Source organism: Pyrgilauda ruficollis, unplaced genomic scaffold (assembly GCF_017590135.1).
Source record: "Pyrgilauda ruficollis isolate IOZ18807 unplaced genomic scaffold, ASM1759013v1 scaffold18, whole genome shotgun sequence".
NCBI classification, from domain to species: domain Eukaryota; kingdom Metazoa; phylum Chordata; class Aves; order Passeriformes; family Passeridae; genus Pyrgilauda; species Pyrgilauda ruficollis.
In genome coordinates this window covers 9962655-9978432 of record NW_024516984.1, presented here as the reverse complement: position 1 = coordinate 9978432, position 15778 = coordinate 9962655, and the positions used below count along the sequence as shown (strand labels likewise).

Sequence of the window (15778 nt, the reverse complement as noted above, 5' to 3'; positions counted from 1 at the left end):
TTTTCAAATCTCTGGAGTGTTGTCAAAGAATTTATAAAAGCCTCCTTATCATATTAGCAGCGGCCAAAGCACTATAAGAGAACTATTGTACTTACAAGCAGAAACATTGTTTTGTATTTATTTTAGAATGGGGAGAAGGGCTACATACAGGTCCAGTTTAACCACTGAAATTGGAAGAAATCCAGATTTGGACACAAATCTTCCTCCTCCCATTCTCATGATTAATTCCAGCAAAGCACAAGCACTAACCTCAACCCCAGAACCCTGCCCACCTGGGAGTGCACACCCAAGCCTGGCTGCAAATTCTGCCTTCTGGATACTTTACTCAAGCTGAATAGCACTTTCCCAGGCAACTTGCTTCAGGACAAGAGGAAATGGCCTCAAGCTGGGCCAGGGGAGGTTCAGGCTGGACATTAGAAAGAGTAGTTAACCACTGGCATAGGCTGCTCAGGGAGATGGTGGAGTCAGCATCCCTGGAGGTGCTCAAGAAATGACCAGAAGTGGAACTTGATGTTTATTGACATGGTGGTGGTTGGTCAAAGCTTGGAACTGATCACCTTGGAAGTCTTTTTCAACCTGGAGTCTATGACTCCACAACTCCTAACTCAGCATTCCAATTCATCTCTCCACTCCATGTGGAGTGCAAACTGACCAAACAAACTGACAATTTAAAAAATTAAGATAATAGAATTAGGGTAAGACACAAAGACGTGCCCCTGAAACCTCTGCTGCTGCAGTCATAATGTACAGCAACATATCACCAGATTGTTCCCACTTGTCAGGTCCTGAGGTGGTGGTAAAGTCAGCAAATGTCTTGCACTCTTCTTCCCTTGTCTTTTGCTTCTCACTGACATGTGAGAAGGTCTTTGATTAACGGCTTTGCCAATAAAGATGCATTCCACATAGACATGGAATTTGAACTACTTTGAACTACTACTTGGCAGCTGCATCTACAGAGACGTTAAACTTTATAATCCAAATTGTTAGAGATGCTGGTCTCTTAAAGAAGCCAGTAAGACTATCACAGGCAAACATCTTTACAATTATTGCAAAGCATAGTCATTCTCTGCTACTGTGTCTAAAGGTGAAAGGGACATTATATTTATCAAAATGTTGAGATTGTGAAAACAAGAAAAAAGGGCAAAACAGCTGGCACCTTAATTATCCTGCCATCACCAATGACATTATAGAAGAAAATATCATTTCAGGAGGAAGATTCTAAACAATAAGTTTTCACAGAATCAAAACCAGTTTTTCCTCCAAGAGCAGAAATTATAAATGTAGAAGCTGCACAAGTTCAAGACACGAAATTTGGCACATAGTGTTTTTTGATGATGAAAAATGCCAGGGTTGTTTTAAAACTGAAAGAAATTGGGACTTAATTAAAGAATTGCTGCTTAGAAGACAAAAAATTGCCAGCAAAATCCTTACATGAAGAGATTCAGGAAGCACATGTTCTCAGCTGGCAATGTGTGTATTAAGCATAGATGTAAAACATAAATAACATGTAAATTCTCCTTTTACTAACCAGAAAATTTGTGAATTTGTCATGTCTTTATTAGCCAGTAGCAATCTAATACAGAATTTCTAAGTTTCCCTTTCCCATCGTTCCTACAAAAAATATGTATAAAATTAACAACTGTTGAGTCCAATGCTAAGTTTAAGAGCTGAGATTATAGAAGCAGCGCTCACTTGTTCTTTTTGCACATGCAGCCTGACGTATTTAATCTTCTTCTTCTGGTTCATTTTAATAGTCTTTATCAAGTACTTTATAACAGGGAAAACAACAGATGTCAATAACTTCACACTTTAGGCAAGGTCACACTGGTTTTACCTCTGTTAATGTACTGGTTGTTGAGTATTTTTTTCTGGCAAGAATGTTTCTGGCTTATCTTGAGAATGAAGTTATGGCGCAGCTATCCCATCAAGACTCATTACAGTACAACTCCTGCATCTGCAGCTACTCTAAGCTTCAGAGAGCACCACAGTCCCATGAATCAATGTTTCCTCCTTACATGCAGAACACAGGGATTTCATGCCCTGAAGAAAATCTCATACTAGAAACTCTCAAATAAAAAGCACCACATGGTGCTTCTCTGACTTTTCTCCTCACCACTCTAGAAATTCCTTGCATTTCTTCCAACCACGGCAAGTGACAAATTCTTCCCATGTGAGGTCTATGTGCCTTCCTTCTTCCTTCTGCTACTCTTTGTCCTTTTTTGACAGATGCCCCTGGGCAGCTTCACCCCATACTTCACCTGTGTCCCCACAATTCACTCCACTCCATCATTCCTAGGGCACAGTGTCTGGAAGTATGAGGGAACAAAGAACTAACCTGCCCAGCAATTAGCAGTTTCTATATGAGAAGCACTACGGAGAATTTAAAAAGATCATTAAAAAGACAAATGTCTTTGACACAGATAGAAGAGAAGGAAACTCATCTGCATGACACAGGCCCCAGTTCTGCACAATATTTTGGCCTCCTTTAGTAGCCAAGTTCTCATCTCTCTCAGTCACAGAGGAGCACGAAGCTTAAAATTTTGTGCTCTGTAGCTCTGTTAAAAGTTGGACATGGCTGTACAGCAGGGGTCTCCTGAAATGATGGGTAGGAGAGAATTTGGGAAGTTCTGACCAGACTAGCTTGTTGTCTCAATGTAAATAAGGAGAAAACCACTACCCTGGAGGAGAGAGATAACTGAAGGATGGGACACATAAACAACTTTTCACTAAGGTAAAAAAAGATAAAGATATTTTAAAGATCAAAGAAGAAGTAAAATTCACAGAAAATAAGAACAGTTTTAACAGATCTTTTAAAGCACACAAATTGCAGTCATGTCTATGGTTTTTCTAGCTTGTTTTTGTTGATTTTTTCCCCCTTGGAGACAATCAACAAATGAGAACACATCTGTCTAGGCCTATGCAAAAAAAAAAAAAAAAAAAAAAAAAAAGAATCCAGCCCTTTAACATAAATGGGTTTACATCTTACTAAATACATATAACAAACATCAAAAAATAGTCTGAACATCTAACCAAATGCAGAAAGCTGGATCCAATCACCTGTTTGAATGAACACATTTTGGTTCATTCCCAATTGGCTCATTTCATTAGCCAAAGCCAACCTTGCAAGGTACGTGGCCTTACCAGTGTAGATGCTGGCATTGGAAGCTGGGATGCCAAACTGTGACTCGATGAACTTGGGAATGAAGGTAATAAAAGCTGTGACAATGGCACTCTCAGCTGTGTATGACAAACTCACAAAAAGGAATGTCATGTTGCTTAAGATCCTGACAGCTGCTCTTGGAAGCTCTATAAAATGACAAAAATGACAAACGAATGTTATAAACAATGAGTGAGAAACAAAAGCAAACTGAAACAGAACCAACTGATTTTCTTTGAGGCAGACTAGCAATAATGGCTTGCTAGCAGCTGGTACATTTGCTAGACAGAAGGGAGAGTGCATATTTGGGACTGCAGCCCTTGCTCCCTGCTCTGACCCCATCTCACTGCCTCGCTCAGGGCCACGTGGCACAAACGCAACTGAGGTGTGTATCAAAAAACCATCTGAAAGAACAGATAGTAACACCACAACAGAAAGAAAAACAGCAATAAAATGTAGAGATTTTGGAACAATTCTGTTATCTTGAGATTTTCTGTGAGATAACACATATCACACTGCTGAACTGACAGTACTGAGATCTGCACTCCATAGGAGGAAAAAAGATCCTATACTCTTCCTGTTACTCTCTGCTTCAAGGACCATGCTTGGAAAGCTGGGGTAATAATAATCTAATTTGAAAGGGGTACCAAAATATTTTTAGTTAAACATTTTTCTACATGATTTAAAAGCATTTACCATGATGCAGACTAAGCATAATGAAAAAAATTACATCAGTAATATCAAGGAATCCCAACATACAATACATACAACTCAATATTCTCAGAAGGGATAAAGCAATCAATTAAAAATGAGAGTACATCATTAGCTTAAAATGAAAAAGGATTCATAGATGTTGCAATTATTCTCAAATCAAGTATCAAACCCCCATGAAATTCAGCACTGTAGTTAAATTAAACATTTACATACTTTTAATTTAGTCCTGCAGCCAAAATTATCATCACCCTATTCAGTACTTAATTTTTTTTTTATTAGATGCCATGATTTTAAACACATCTTCTTTTCCTTAGGGCTTTTTTTACCCCAGATCAAATTTTTTTTCAAGTGTTATATCTAACCTACTATAGTTCAGATTTTTTTCATTTGCTTTTCACTTGGTACAGAAATAGAATAAGTGTTTGAATCAAAGCCAGTTGAATTCAATGACAAGAGCACCCATTAGAAATACATGTTGAGCAAGGACAACTGAGAATTTTACTGATGTTAAAAGTTGTCAAGACAAAAATCTGTCTCACTTTCTGCACTGACTCCAGTAGGTTATCTGTATAAAAGCAAACAGAATTTCACTTGTCATGTCGAAACTTGTCAAGCTGCAAATTAGCACTTAAGTTGTCTGACTGCATCCAGTATTAGCTTATGCCAGTTGTCAAAATTTATACTGAATTCATTATGAGTACTGGGTTTATAATTTTAATGTAGTCAAATGCTCTCCTGCTACATATATGAAGAAACATATTAAATGTTAAATGCAAAATTGGGTGTAAATAACTAATGAATAAAAAATATTAAGAAGCAATCATATATTTTAAACTTAATGTTTTTTACCACCTACAGCATTAAAAAAAGTTTGGTGCTGTTTGCAATAGAAACTACAGGAGCAAGCAGTTATGACCATGCTGATGCTGCTGTGAGAAAGGAGTCAGGAAACAAAAAGAAGGATTGGTCCTGCTGGAAACTGAGCTACTTAGTGGCTAGCTGCTCACCTGGGTTTAGAATGTGGGAGAAAATAAGGTATCATCACAGAGAGAAAGATAATTTTATTAGCATGATGAACTGAGTGTTCATTGTAGAAATGAATTGGTAGTTCTTGGCTGAGAGCTGAACTCAACGTCTTTGCTAAATGGATTATTTTAAAGTCTTGTCCAGACATCATAATATGGGGTAAAGTTTGCCCTTCCTGATAAAACTGAGCTTCATGAAAATGTCTGCTTTAGAATTTTCAGTCAACTAAAGAATTAATTTGGCAAAGAACTGCAGAGCTAATGAACATTTTGCTCCGACGTGTGTATGTAGAGCTGTACTTCTGTTGACTCCTACCTACATCTCATCTGAGCACTCAGGCTAAAGGTCATTATTCATTTCAAAACTAATTAGTATTTTGAAATGGGATTTCTCCTGTTAAGTAGATAAAACTTAATGTCTTGGAATAAGCACAAGTTCCCTTATACCCATGTGAAGGGCTCTTGAGAGAACAGCTTTGCTGATTACTATAAATTTTGGCATGAAATAAAGAGTTTATTTCTGCATGCCACACTAATGCACACCACCTGGAGCACTTAAGAGTTGATCTTCGTGGTTTATAAACAGAAATTGTCTGGCATACAAGGGAAAGTTGCTATATAGTAAGAAACTTGGAAATAAAAACACACAGAGTTAGACTTTCCCTGGTTTCCTCCTGTGATCACCATCAAACCCTGTGTGACAACACCTGTACTACACTTCTGAATTTAAAAACCTAGAATAAAAAAGTACTATTAAGTAACTCATTATCTTTCAACCACAGTAACCGTAGTAAAAAGCAAGAATGCTAAAACTTTAAGGATCCTTTATACTACATAATCCATCATGCTTTTAAAACGTTTCTATGTCAAATTATTTTTGTGTGGCTAGCCATAGGCCTAGGTTTTGATTTCAAGGCCATTATTAAACCTGTCAGTTTTGATTTTTTGGAAAGACATCTTCAAAAGACATTGCATGTTTTTGAAAATTTGCATCAGAAACAAACCTACAGAAATTGCAATTTCCCTCATTCTGTCATCTAAACTAATAAACCTCTATCAATTACACTCCTAAACTAAAGCAATCTTTTAGCATGGCTGTTTATATTTCTGTGCAGTAACTCAAATTTTAACATCCCATCTTTTTTTCTTTTTCCCCCAATAACCTAGTATATAACTAAGAGTAAATTGAAACCTGCCTTGCTGGACTGGTTTGCTAGACTACTGGCAATTTTCTTCCTTTCATGATCTTTGACAGTATTTTTTCTCTGGTCAGTATTAATTTTTCTTTCACTCATGTGCTGGACCACTGCTTGATTCATGGTAAGGGAAAAGTGTAAGAAAAATCTGCAAGTAATACAAGTATTCATAAATATTTCTCTAAGCAAAGCACTGTAAACAGAATTTCAATAAAAACTCAAATAATTCTGACTTCACCTCCTTTTTCAACATTTAATATAATTTCTTTTATCCCTGTTCCTGCACACCCAGCCCAGGGCAATGCAATGAATACAATCAGGTGAATAAATCATTCCAGTCTACAGCACTATCCTTCTGCAGTCCATCAGAAAAGTCTCTTGTAAGGGTGAGGCAGATATCAGCCAGAAGACCTCCCTTCTGCTAGTGCTCCCAGTCTGGAGAGCACCACCCAAGCCTGCAGCTGTGGAGAGGGCTGGCTCCACACTGAGGTCTCAGGGACAGCTTCCACTCTTGTGCAGCACAAAGCAGAGCCAAGATTCGAGACAGAATTTCTGGTTTGTTTATCAGAATGGAACCAGCAAAGTGACACACAACTATGTCAAATATATCCTGCATGGAGCTAATCACTGATCTCCAGAACAGTATTTTGCCACTTCATTATCTACTTACAAACCATTTAAACAACCTCATTCAACTCTTAGGACAGGCCTTAAGCACCTGGGTGGTAGCTGGATCATTGAACAGCCCCTAATATCCCATCAAGTTTCATATGAATATCACTTAGTTTGATTTAGAGCAGGCCCTCAAGGCTCCAGTTAGCACTGCTCATCACTGCATGGCGCTATGACAATTTTTTCTATTTTGAGCTCTTCAGGACAGTGTAAGAAAGGACAAGAGGGAATTGCCTTGCTCAAGGTCAGTGGCACTGCAGGATCTCCAGCCCATGGTCGGCTGAACCCTCTGACATTCACAGTGCTCACCAAGTGCCCCCACACAGCCCACACAGTCTCCTCCTCCTCTTCTAATGCCTGTCAACTGGTCTTCAGGTAGCACAGAAACTCCAGCAAAGCACTTCAGTGGGCTTATCCTACCACCACAAGCCCCTCAGGAGCTTCTTTTATCTCTGCTGATGCCCTGACAATCATTATTATCCTGTCTCTGCCCCTCACAGGAACTCACCAAGGAAGGCATAGGACAGCTGGTAGATGTGACAAGCCAGACAGGAATATGCTACATTTAAGAAAGGGCTGTACATAGGAACAAATCAAAAAACTCCAAAGACTACAAAATACAGGTAATTAATTAGATTAATTCTTTGATTCAGATTAGATCAGTCTTTTATAAGTAATACATACATTTGCTTTCTATACACTGCTCCTTTATTCAATTGCACAGTAAATTCCATTACAGTGGTAAGTGAAAATGACTGCAGATACAATTCCCATGGTACAAAACCCTAAGGGTATCTAGGTAATAAATGAAAACAGTAGTTTTGTCTGCTCAGATTCATGTGTTATCTGCACATATGGGATTGAACCATGGTTTATTCATTATAAAACTCCTCCAGCTCATGTAATCTACACTACCTTTATTTTTCCCAATAAACTACATCCCATTTTCTTCCTCCTGTGACCTACTTACTCTTTTATTTAGTACTTCTGATATCTGATTCAGAAGCATTCTTCAGCTCACATTTTCTACTTGAAACGTAAGAAAAGACTGAATTCCAAGCCCTTGCAACTTGAAACAAGTGAAAAATCAAAGTTGTATCTGTATTTTTATCTGATTTCACCTCTACCATGGGCCAAAATAAAGCTCAGGTCACTGAAGTTTGAGGCTACTTGCAGATGGAGCCAGTTTTGGTTTATTTCTTCAGCTTATACTGGCAGTCAGTGCAGAAAAAAAGACTCTTATGACTTTTTGATACCTTTTCATTCGCCTAGAGATTCATTAGGGAATTAGGACAAGTTAGAACAAGACAAAACTCATTTTGCCAGGCTTCCCAGGTAAGATGAGATCATACTGGAAGAAGAAAATAGTTACTTTCCTTACCAAAGCTGCATAGATTTCAGATTTGATGGCACTGACCTCTGTCATGGCAGACTATAACATCATTGATATTTATTAGTATAGAACAGAAGATATGACCTACTAAATCAACAGCCTCCTGGCTACTGCCTAAGTGGAGTTTCTGCCCACAGTGCTATAAAAAGATGAAGCTCTGAAATTCAATGGAAAGTATAAAATGTTCACTGCATCTCAGAAGAAGCAATGCTAAATGACTTAGACACATATGATCCTTTTTTCCTTCCCATTATAAACAAAATTACCTCAGCTGAGAAGCTTGAGGCATGATCTTATTCCATAAAGCCCACTTAAACTGGAAAAATAATTAAATGATAGTGCATTCCGGCTGCAGGCCTTCTTTGCTAGAGTAACTGACACTGAATGGGAAAGCTATTATCAGCTTATAGAAAAATACTTTTTCTGCTTATCTCAACTAGCTTGCTATCTTTCTGGCATGTTTCTTTTCACTGTTCCACATGGTGAAGTTTCTCCTCTAAAGAAAACTAAAAGTTTTGTGTAGTAGAAGTTTGAATATGGTAGCTCCATTAATATATTAACATAGTATTTTATAGAATGTATGTTATACATCTAGGCAGATACATACCAAATATGAGTACCAAATACCACATGCCAAAATAAGACATACAGAAGTTTTTATTTTTGTTTTGTGTAAACATTACTTTAAATTACACTGGGTTTAGTCTAAAAACAACAGGTTTTGCTAAGACTTGTTTAGTCAGCATAAAGAGTGATCATAAATGTTGCATTAAAAAGTCTCCCAATCACTATAGCCTGGACTTATGTCCTAGTAAAGAGTAACACTAATGTCTATTTCAACAAGCAGTTAAAAGTTTTGAGTTCAAATTATGTCTGATGGTACAATAGATATTTCATGGTTTCTCCCAGTTCCAGCTACATTAATGAGGCTACCATGAAATGGCACAACCAGCATTTGCATCACAGATTCCAAGGAGGACACAATAGCACTAACAACAAAATGGCACTAAGGCACATTCACTCTTGTCCTACACTATTCAATTTTATGATACTGTTAAGTCTGTATTATCAATTTGAATTCTATATGCTTCACATTAATCAATTTGCAGCAACACTGCCCTTCTTCCCCAGGCAACCTGTCAATGACTATTATTTACTGTTACACTTTACAGTAACAGGTTCTCCTTGAATAAAATAAAAATCTCTACTACTTGTCAATCTTTTGATCTCTTCACATTTCAAAATTAGCACAGGTTTTATTTGTCTTAGCCTTCAGAAAATAATTTGCAGTACAAAACAGACAGGAAAGGAATATGAAACAGATCATCTTTCTCTATGAACTTACCCAAATACATGAACGTATTTGAACTCACATACCAGAATTCCTTCTACTTGTGTCACTTACACTGTGGAAGAGCAGGTTATTCCAAGAAGTTCAGCTTATAAAGCAGGTGTGACAATTGCAAACTCTAAGATGCATAAATACATGTGGTAGGGGTCCTGTAACTATAGGAAATAGACTACCTGTTTGTAACAGGTACACAAACACTGGCAATTCAAGGAAAGGAATGTCTTACAGTCATTGCTGGACCCTGTCATTTTAGAGGATGAGCAGCTATTAAAATCTCAATAGCAAAACATAATAGCAAATATAGGACGTCAAAAACTGCCTTCACCTACACCCATACAATCCTGGATGACCCTGCACACCAAATCTAAAGCATTTATAAATTAAAAACTAACTTTACCTTTAACATTCTCTCCAAATCCCATAGAGGCAGAAACTGAACTGTCTGTTTCTGTTTTGCTACTTGTTTTCTCTTTCATCACGTCATCATCACTTGAAACATCATCAGAATTCATCTTCTTTTTCTTTTTTTTATGTCGAGGAGGGAGCTTTTTCGGAAAGGTAAACATGGGAAATATCACAAGGAGCATAGCAATGGCACAAAGGAGAAATCCACTCCACCTAATGCCAGGAAAACAGGAATGGAAACAAAAGCAAACACATTACATGAAACAAAAAAAAATCAAAGTAACTGTTAGAAGCTGCACTGCCTGGAAAGACACATTTGCAAAATATGAAAAACTGACACTAAGAGTAAAGAACTGGAGTGGGGGAGAACCTTTACTGTACTAAATTCCTTAATCAGAAGATGTTTCTGTTGCCTTACTTACTGAAAGGTATTTATCCAGAACCCACCCAATTTTATTAAATAGTGTCAGCTTTAAGTTACCACAAATTTTCGGGTTTAGTAATTTTTCAGTACCAAGTGCTGAGAATTAGATATTAACTTTGACTTAGCCTTTCACAGACAATTCCCAGTAAAGCAATATAGTATTTCTCTGGAGAACACAGAAAAAGCTATCCATGTCATGAGAAGATAAAATGTCCTGATAGATACATCAGGGCTAAATCTGTTCTGCTTTCCAGTGCCCACCTCTCACTGCCCTGACTGTCCAATTCTCTCTCTTCACAACTAAAGAGTTGCCAAAGCCTGAATGTAAACAACTGATGTGCTACAATTCATGCCAGGGTTTATGCCCAAAACTCTATTCTGTGACTGCAACCTGAAATAGCCTTCACAAAGAATTTCTTCTTCTCTCCCTCTGTATTTTAAATATGGGATATAAAAATAACCCTAAAACGATCCCTTGGCTCTCAGAGAATGATCTGGGACATACCCACAGATGGGACAATGTGTGGGACATAGAGAAGAGCTCTTCAGCTACATACAGTTGTCCTCCCTGCAGCCAAAAAGCTTCATGGACTTCACCACAGCACCACAGATGCGCAAAAGGGCTGCACCAGAAAGTTCTGTAGAGTTAACTCGAGTCAGCAGCCAGAACACCGATAGCAGAGTGTCAGATAACATTTCTCCTCTAAAGGTGAAAGACTAAGGGAAACATAAACTCACACAGCTGGTTCCATAAAAAAGGACAACCTCAGAATCCACCCACAAACTCCTTCTTACATACTGGAAGTGCAGTTTCCACTACAGACTCATCCCATTGTACCAGGTTTACACGGCAAGGTTTTGGTAGCACAGTGGGAGCTGCAGGGGTGCCTCTGTGAGAAGATGCCGTGAGATCTCCCACGCTGGACAGAGACAGCTCCAGCCAGTTTTAAAACAGATCCACCACTACCCAATGCTGAGCTTATCACAATGCTTATGGCACCTTGGTGTTCACTTCCTTAAGAAAGCGAAAAAAACACTGCACAGCAACTGTGTGAAGCGAAACAGCCCTGCAGACCCAAGGTGAGAAAAGAAGGGAAGAAGGGGCTTCAAGTGCAGAGATTCACCTGCAGTCACAGGACAAGACCATGGTATCCAACTTCAGACTGTGGGGAATCCACACTGGAGTAGGCTCAAGCAGGAATTGTGGCCTGTGGAGAAGAGCCCCCACAGGAGCAGGTTTTCAGGCAGGACATGTCACCTACAGGGGATGCTGCAGGCTGGAACTTTCTGTTCTTGGAGGACTGCACCCCACAGAAAGGACCTGTGCTGGACCAGTTAATTAAAGACTGTCTGAAGCAGAAAAGGGGCAACAGAGACAAGGTGTTAGAAACTGACCACAACCCCCTTTCCACAGCCCACTGCATCACTCCAGTGGAGGATGTAGAAGAGTCAGGAGCGAAGCTGAACTTTGGGAGAAGGAAGGAGTGGGTTGGAAATGCTTGTAGGTTTCTCTTTAATTCTTTCTCTCCTATTCTGTTATTAACTGGTGATAAATTAATTTGCCTACATCAAGTCTACTTGTCCCATGATAGTAATTGGTGAGGGTTTTCCCTGTCCTTATCTTGATCTATGAGCTTTCCATCGTACTTTCTTCTTGTTCTGCTGAGGAAGGGGAGTGAGACAGCCTGGTGGACACCTGGCAGCCAGCCAAAGCCAACCCACCACACAAATCTACGCTGGTATTTGGAAGTTCCAGTGAAGTCAATAGCCAACCACAACAATGACAGCTTTTTCATTTCAAATCAAATTTCCAGAATTGCGGTGAGTTGACCCTGGCTGGATGCCAGATGCCCAAAGCCATTCTCATCACTCCCCATCCTCAGCAGGACAGGAGAGAGAAAATGTAATGAAAGGCTCCCATCAGCTTCAGGGGAATCTCTGCTCTGGCACCTGGAGCACATCCACTTCCTCCTCTTCTTGAATGACATTGGAGTCTGCAGAGTTGTTTCTATCACATATTCTCATTCCACTCTCTTGTGACTACTGCCAGTGTTGCACGTCTTTTTGTCTCCCCCTTCTTAAATCTGTTATCCCAAAGGTGCTACCGCCACCACTGATGGTGTAAACCTTGGCCAGTCTCCTCTTGGAGCTGGCTGTCATTGCCTCTCTCAGGCAGAAGTGAAGTTCCCAGGAGCTTCTCACAGAAGCCACCCCTGTAGCCCTCCTGCTACTAAAACCCTGCTGTGCAAACCCAATACAAGAACAACTTTTGCATATTTTTGTACTACCTTTACACTATTAATTATATATTTGTTCAAATTTTAAAACATTTTAAATTCTGAGTAGACAGGATTTCTTGCACAAGAAACAAAAAGCATTTGGCCTCATATTTGTAACGCAAAGATAATGCAACCTTTACTTTTCAATGAAGACAAATTCATATGCAATGCTTTGCATGATAAATGATTACACACAGGCAAACAACAAATAAGCAGCCATGTGTAACACTATTTTTATTAGAAGCTTACAGGAAGCTTTTGCAAGGCAAATATAAGTGACTGAAAGTTTTGACTAATTTTGATATTATGTAAACAGAAAATCCTCTATTCATTCATTTTAGCTGATAACATACATGGATTAGAAAGCAGACTTTTAGGAGGATTAGTCAGCACTGTCAGACGAAATAAATCCGTAGTCTGTATAAAAATGTAGCAACATCCCTTTCAGGATCTCAAAGGCAAAAGCTGCAAAGGCACTGATCAAAGAAACAATCTGTGGCAAGAGTATGCAGAAATCTGCAACCACCCACTCAGGAGGAAACAGCAAAGGAGACAGGGCCTGTAATGTAGTACGAGATGAAATTCAAATCCAAAGGGACCATTATGACAGCATCCCAAATGCTGGAAATGTCACAAATGCAGCACTGGATGCAATTATCTCACCATCTACACTTCACAACTTCTTGGAGAAATATCAAAGAATTGGAAAACAGACAAAAGACTGTACCAAAAATAAAAAGGACACCTACAATGGGAAATTGAGAGGTCAGAACAGGAACTTAATTTATTTAATTAAATTAATTTTAAAAACCCTTGATTTTCTATCTTCTGAAGTCAAAGAAAATATGCAGAAGAATACCTCAAAGGCATCCGCACGAGCCCTAGGACCTCAAATAAAGCAATTAAAGCTAAGGAAGGACCAGACAATGCTGAAGGAATTCCTTTAAACCTCTTGTGTGGAATGTTGATGAAAGACTATACAGAACGACCCAAGTATCAAACAGATTTTGAACTAGGAAAACACTCAGAAAAGTGTCAGCAAAAGAAAATTTGATTCAAAGCACCTGACAGATCGCCACGGGCTACTCCACTACTAATGAGGTCCCTATATAGCACATTAACAGTTCTCAAAGACAACAACATGATGAATGATGTCTAACAGATATCCCTACAGTTACCACATTTGAATAAAAAACAGTTTCAAACATTTGATGGGCTGGCATAGACAGATGGCTTGCAATTTAGCCCAGAGCACCTACAGAAACCCCAGGTGTGCAAAGCCCAGGAGCAGAAATCCAAGTCCTGTGAAACTCAAGGAATAATCAGATCAGACATAACCCTGAAAAATAACCATTTTACTTTCCCATGTGGCACGAGAGATAAACCAAATTACGTGTCCTGCAATGTTCCTAGAAAGGAACAGATTAAGGAAAAAAATAGGCTATAGTGCTTTCATTTTAGCCATATATCATAGTTGCTATACTCACTATTTTGTCTGCAAGCACTGCCTCCTCTAACAAAGGAAATTGTTAAATTGGGTCCCACGATAAGTTACATTAGGAACCTTACAGCTATAATAAAGAAAAGATAGGAATCAAAGACACTAATTCACTTCAAAGGAAACAAGACTCAGAAATCTCATATATGACTTCCCATTAAGTTATCTCAATTGAACCATGCTTTTAAAGTGTGTCAGCTAAAGTAAGTGTTGGGCTACTCTCACATTTCAAATTGTTAGATTGCATAAATAAAAATAAACTTGACTACACAGCATTTCCCTTCAAGGAGAAAATGTCACAATCCCAGAAAATACATTTCAGTGAAATGAAAGTCTACACTTCTGGAATTCTCTGCAACCAGGCAGTCAGTGAGTAGCAAAGGACAAAGGTTTGACCCTCACACCATAGGAGTCTTACTTTTTTTTTTAATGGGTTTTAATGGGTTATAGATTCAAAAAGAGAAAAGAGAATGAGACACAAATGCTATGAACTCTGCTAAGCTTTTATGAGAGGCCACCACAGATTGTGCAACAAATTACCAGAGACCTGATAGCATTTGATACTCCTCAGAAATTTAAGAGAAAGAAGTGACAGTCAAAAATGAAAGAGAAATAAAAAATACCTGGAATACCCTTCAAGGAAAGCCACACCCTACAGATTTAATCAACAAGATAAAAAAAGAAAACTTTGAATTACTTTTACTGACTTTCTTGCTTTGGCTATTTTTATTTTTTTTTGCTGAAACTGCTTGAGCTAAAGCTCAGTTATATCAGTGGCTGTGTTACAGATAAAATCAAAAGTTTATCCCACATTCACACAGCCCCACTGATTTCAATTAACAAATATATTTATGGGCCTGTTTGAAATTTCTGCCAAAAAGTACTGATCAGATGCTGATTACCAGTTCTGACATGTCATTAAAAACACATGAAGTGTAGGAATTCCATGAAGAATGTGCAATATTTTTCTTTGATTCCAAATTTTTTATATTATATTATATAGATTATTCCAAATCTTTATAGACTAGTCCGAATTCTGACATTGCTGCACACTCACAGAGCAGACCTTTCAGTGAGATAAGTCAGTAGATAAATCAGAGCATGGAGTTGTTAACCCCAAGGCCACACTCAGTTCTCAGCTTTGCCTTTCTCTTCCTGAAAATTTGACAAAACAGTGAAGCAATGCTCTTGGACTAAGCAAGACCAATAAAGCAGGACTAAATCTTTAAAGGTTTAAGAAGCCTCTGAAGAGAGAATTTTTCATATCTAACTGTCAGGAAAGATCACTGCAGAAGAAACAGAAACAGATACAGACGGACTGCAATGGCGCAGTGACAAACGCTAACCCAGGGCATGAGAACTTACACCTACAAAGCAGAGATCTCTCCCTGGGATAATGAACTTCAGTTTTTTTCTGGGATTGCATGAAAACTTCAAGGCAGATTTATGACTTATCTGAGAAAAGGCAGTTAAAGCCTCCTCAGGATGTGCCTCCTCAAAGACACATTTCTAAGGAGGCCACATCCCAAAGGCTGCCTGAAGACATCAGCTAACAATTACAGCTGCTACATCTCAGTGCTGCTGAAAGCCTACTCCTTACTAGAGAATAATGTGAGATGGTTTACAGCATCTGCTGCCTAAACATAAGCCATTACCATGAATAA

General features: G+C 38.6%; 1 protein-coding gene across 1 annotated transcript in view; it reads right to left on the bottom strand.

The window, feature by feature from the left end:
• SLCO5A1 (solute carrier organic anion transporter family member 5A1) overlaps positions 1–15778 on the bottom strand; it is a 69795-nt gene that overhangs the window by 19502 nt on the left and 34515 nt on the right. Inside the window, exons 4-5 of the mRNA XM_041464369.1 lie at positions 9906–10126; positions 3142–3306 (exon numbers count right to left, since the gene is read on the bottom strand). Of these exons, the coding sequence (XP_041320303.1) occupies positions 3142–3306; positions 9906–10126 (386 nt within the window). The remainder of the gene's footprint in view (positions 1–3141; positions 3307–9905; positions 10127–15778) is intronic.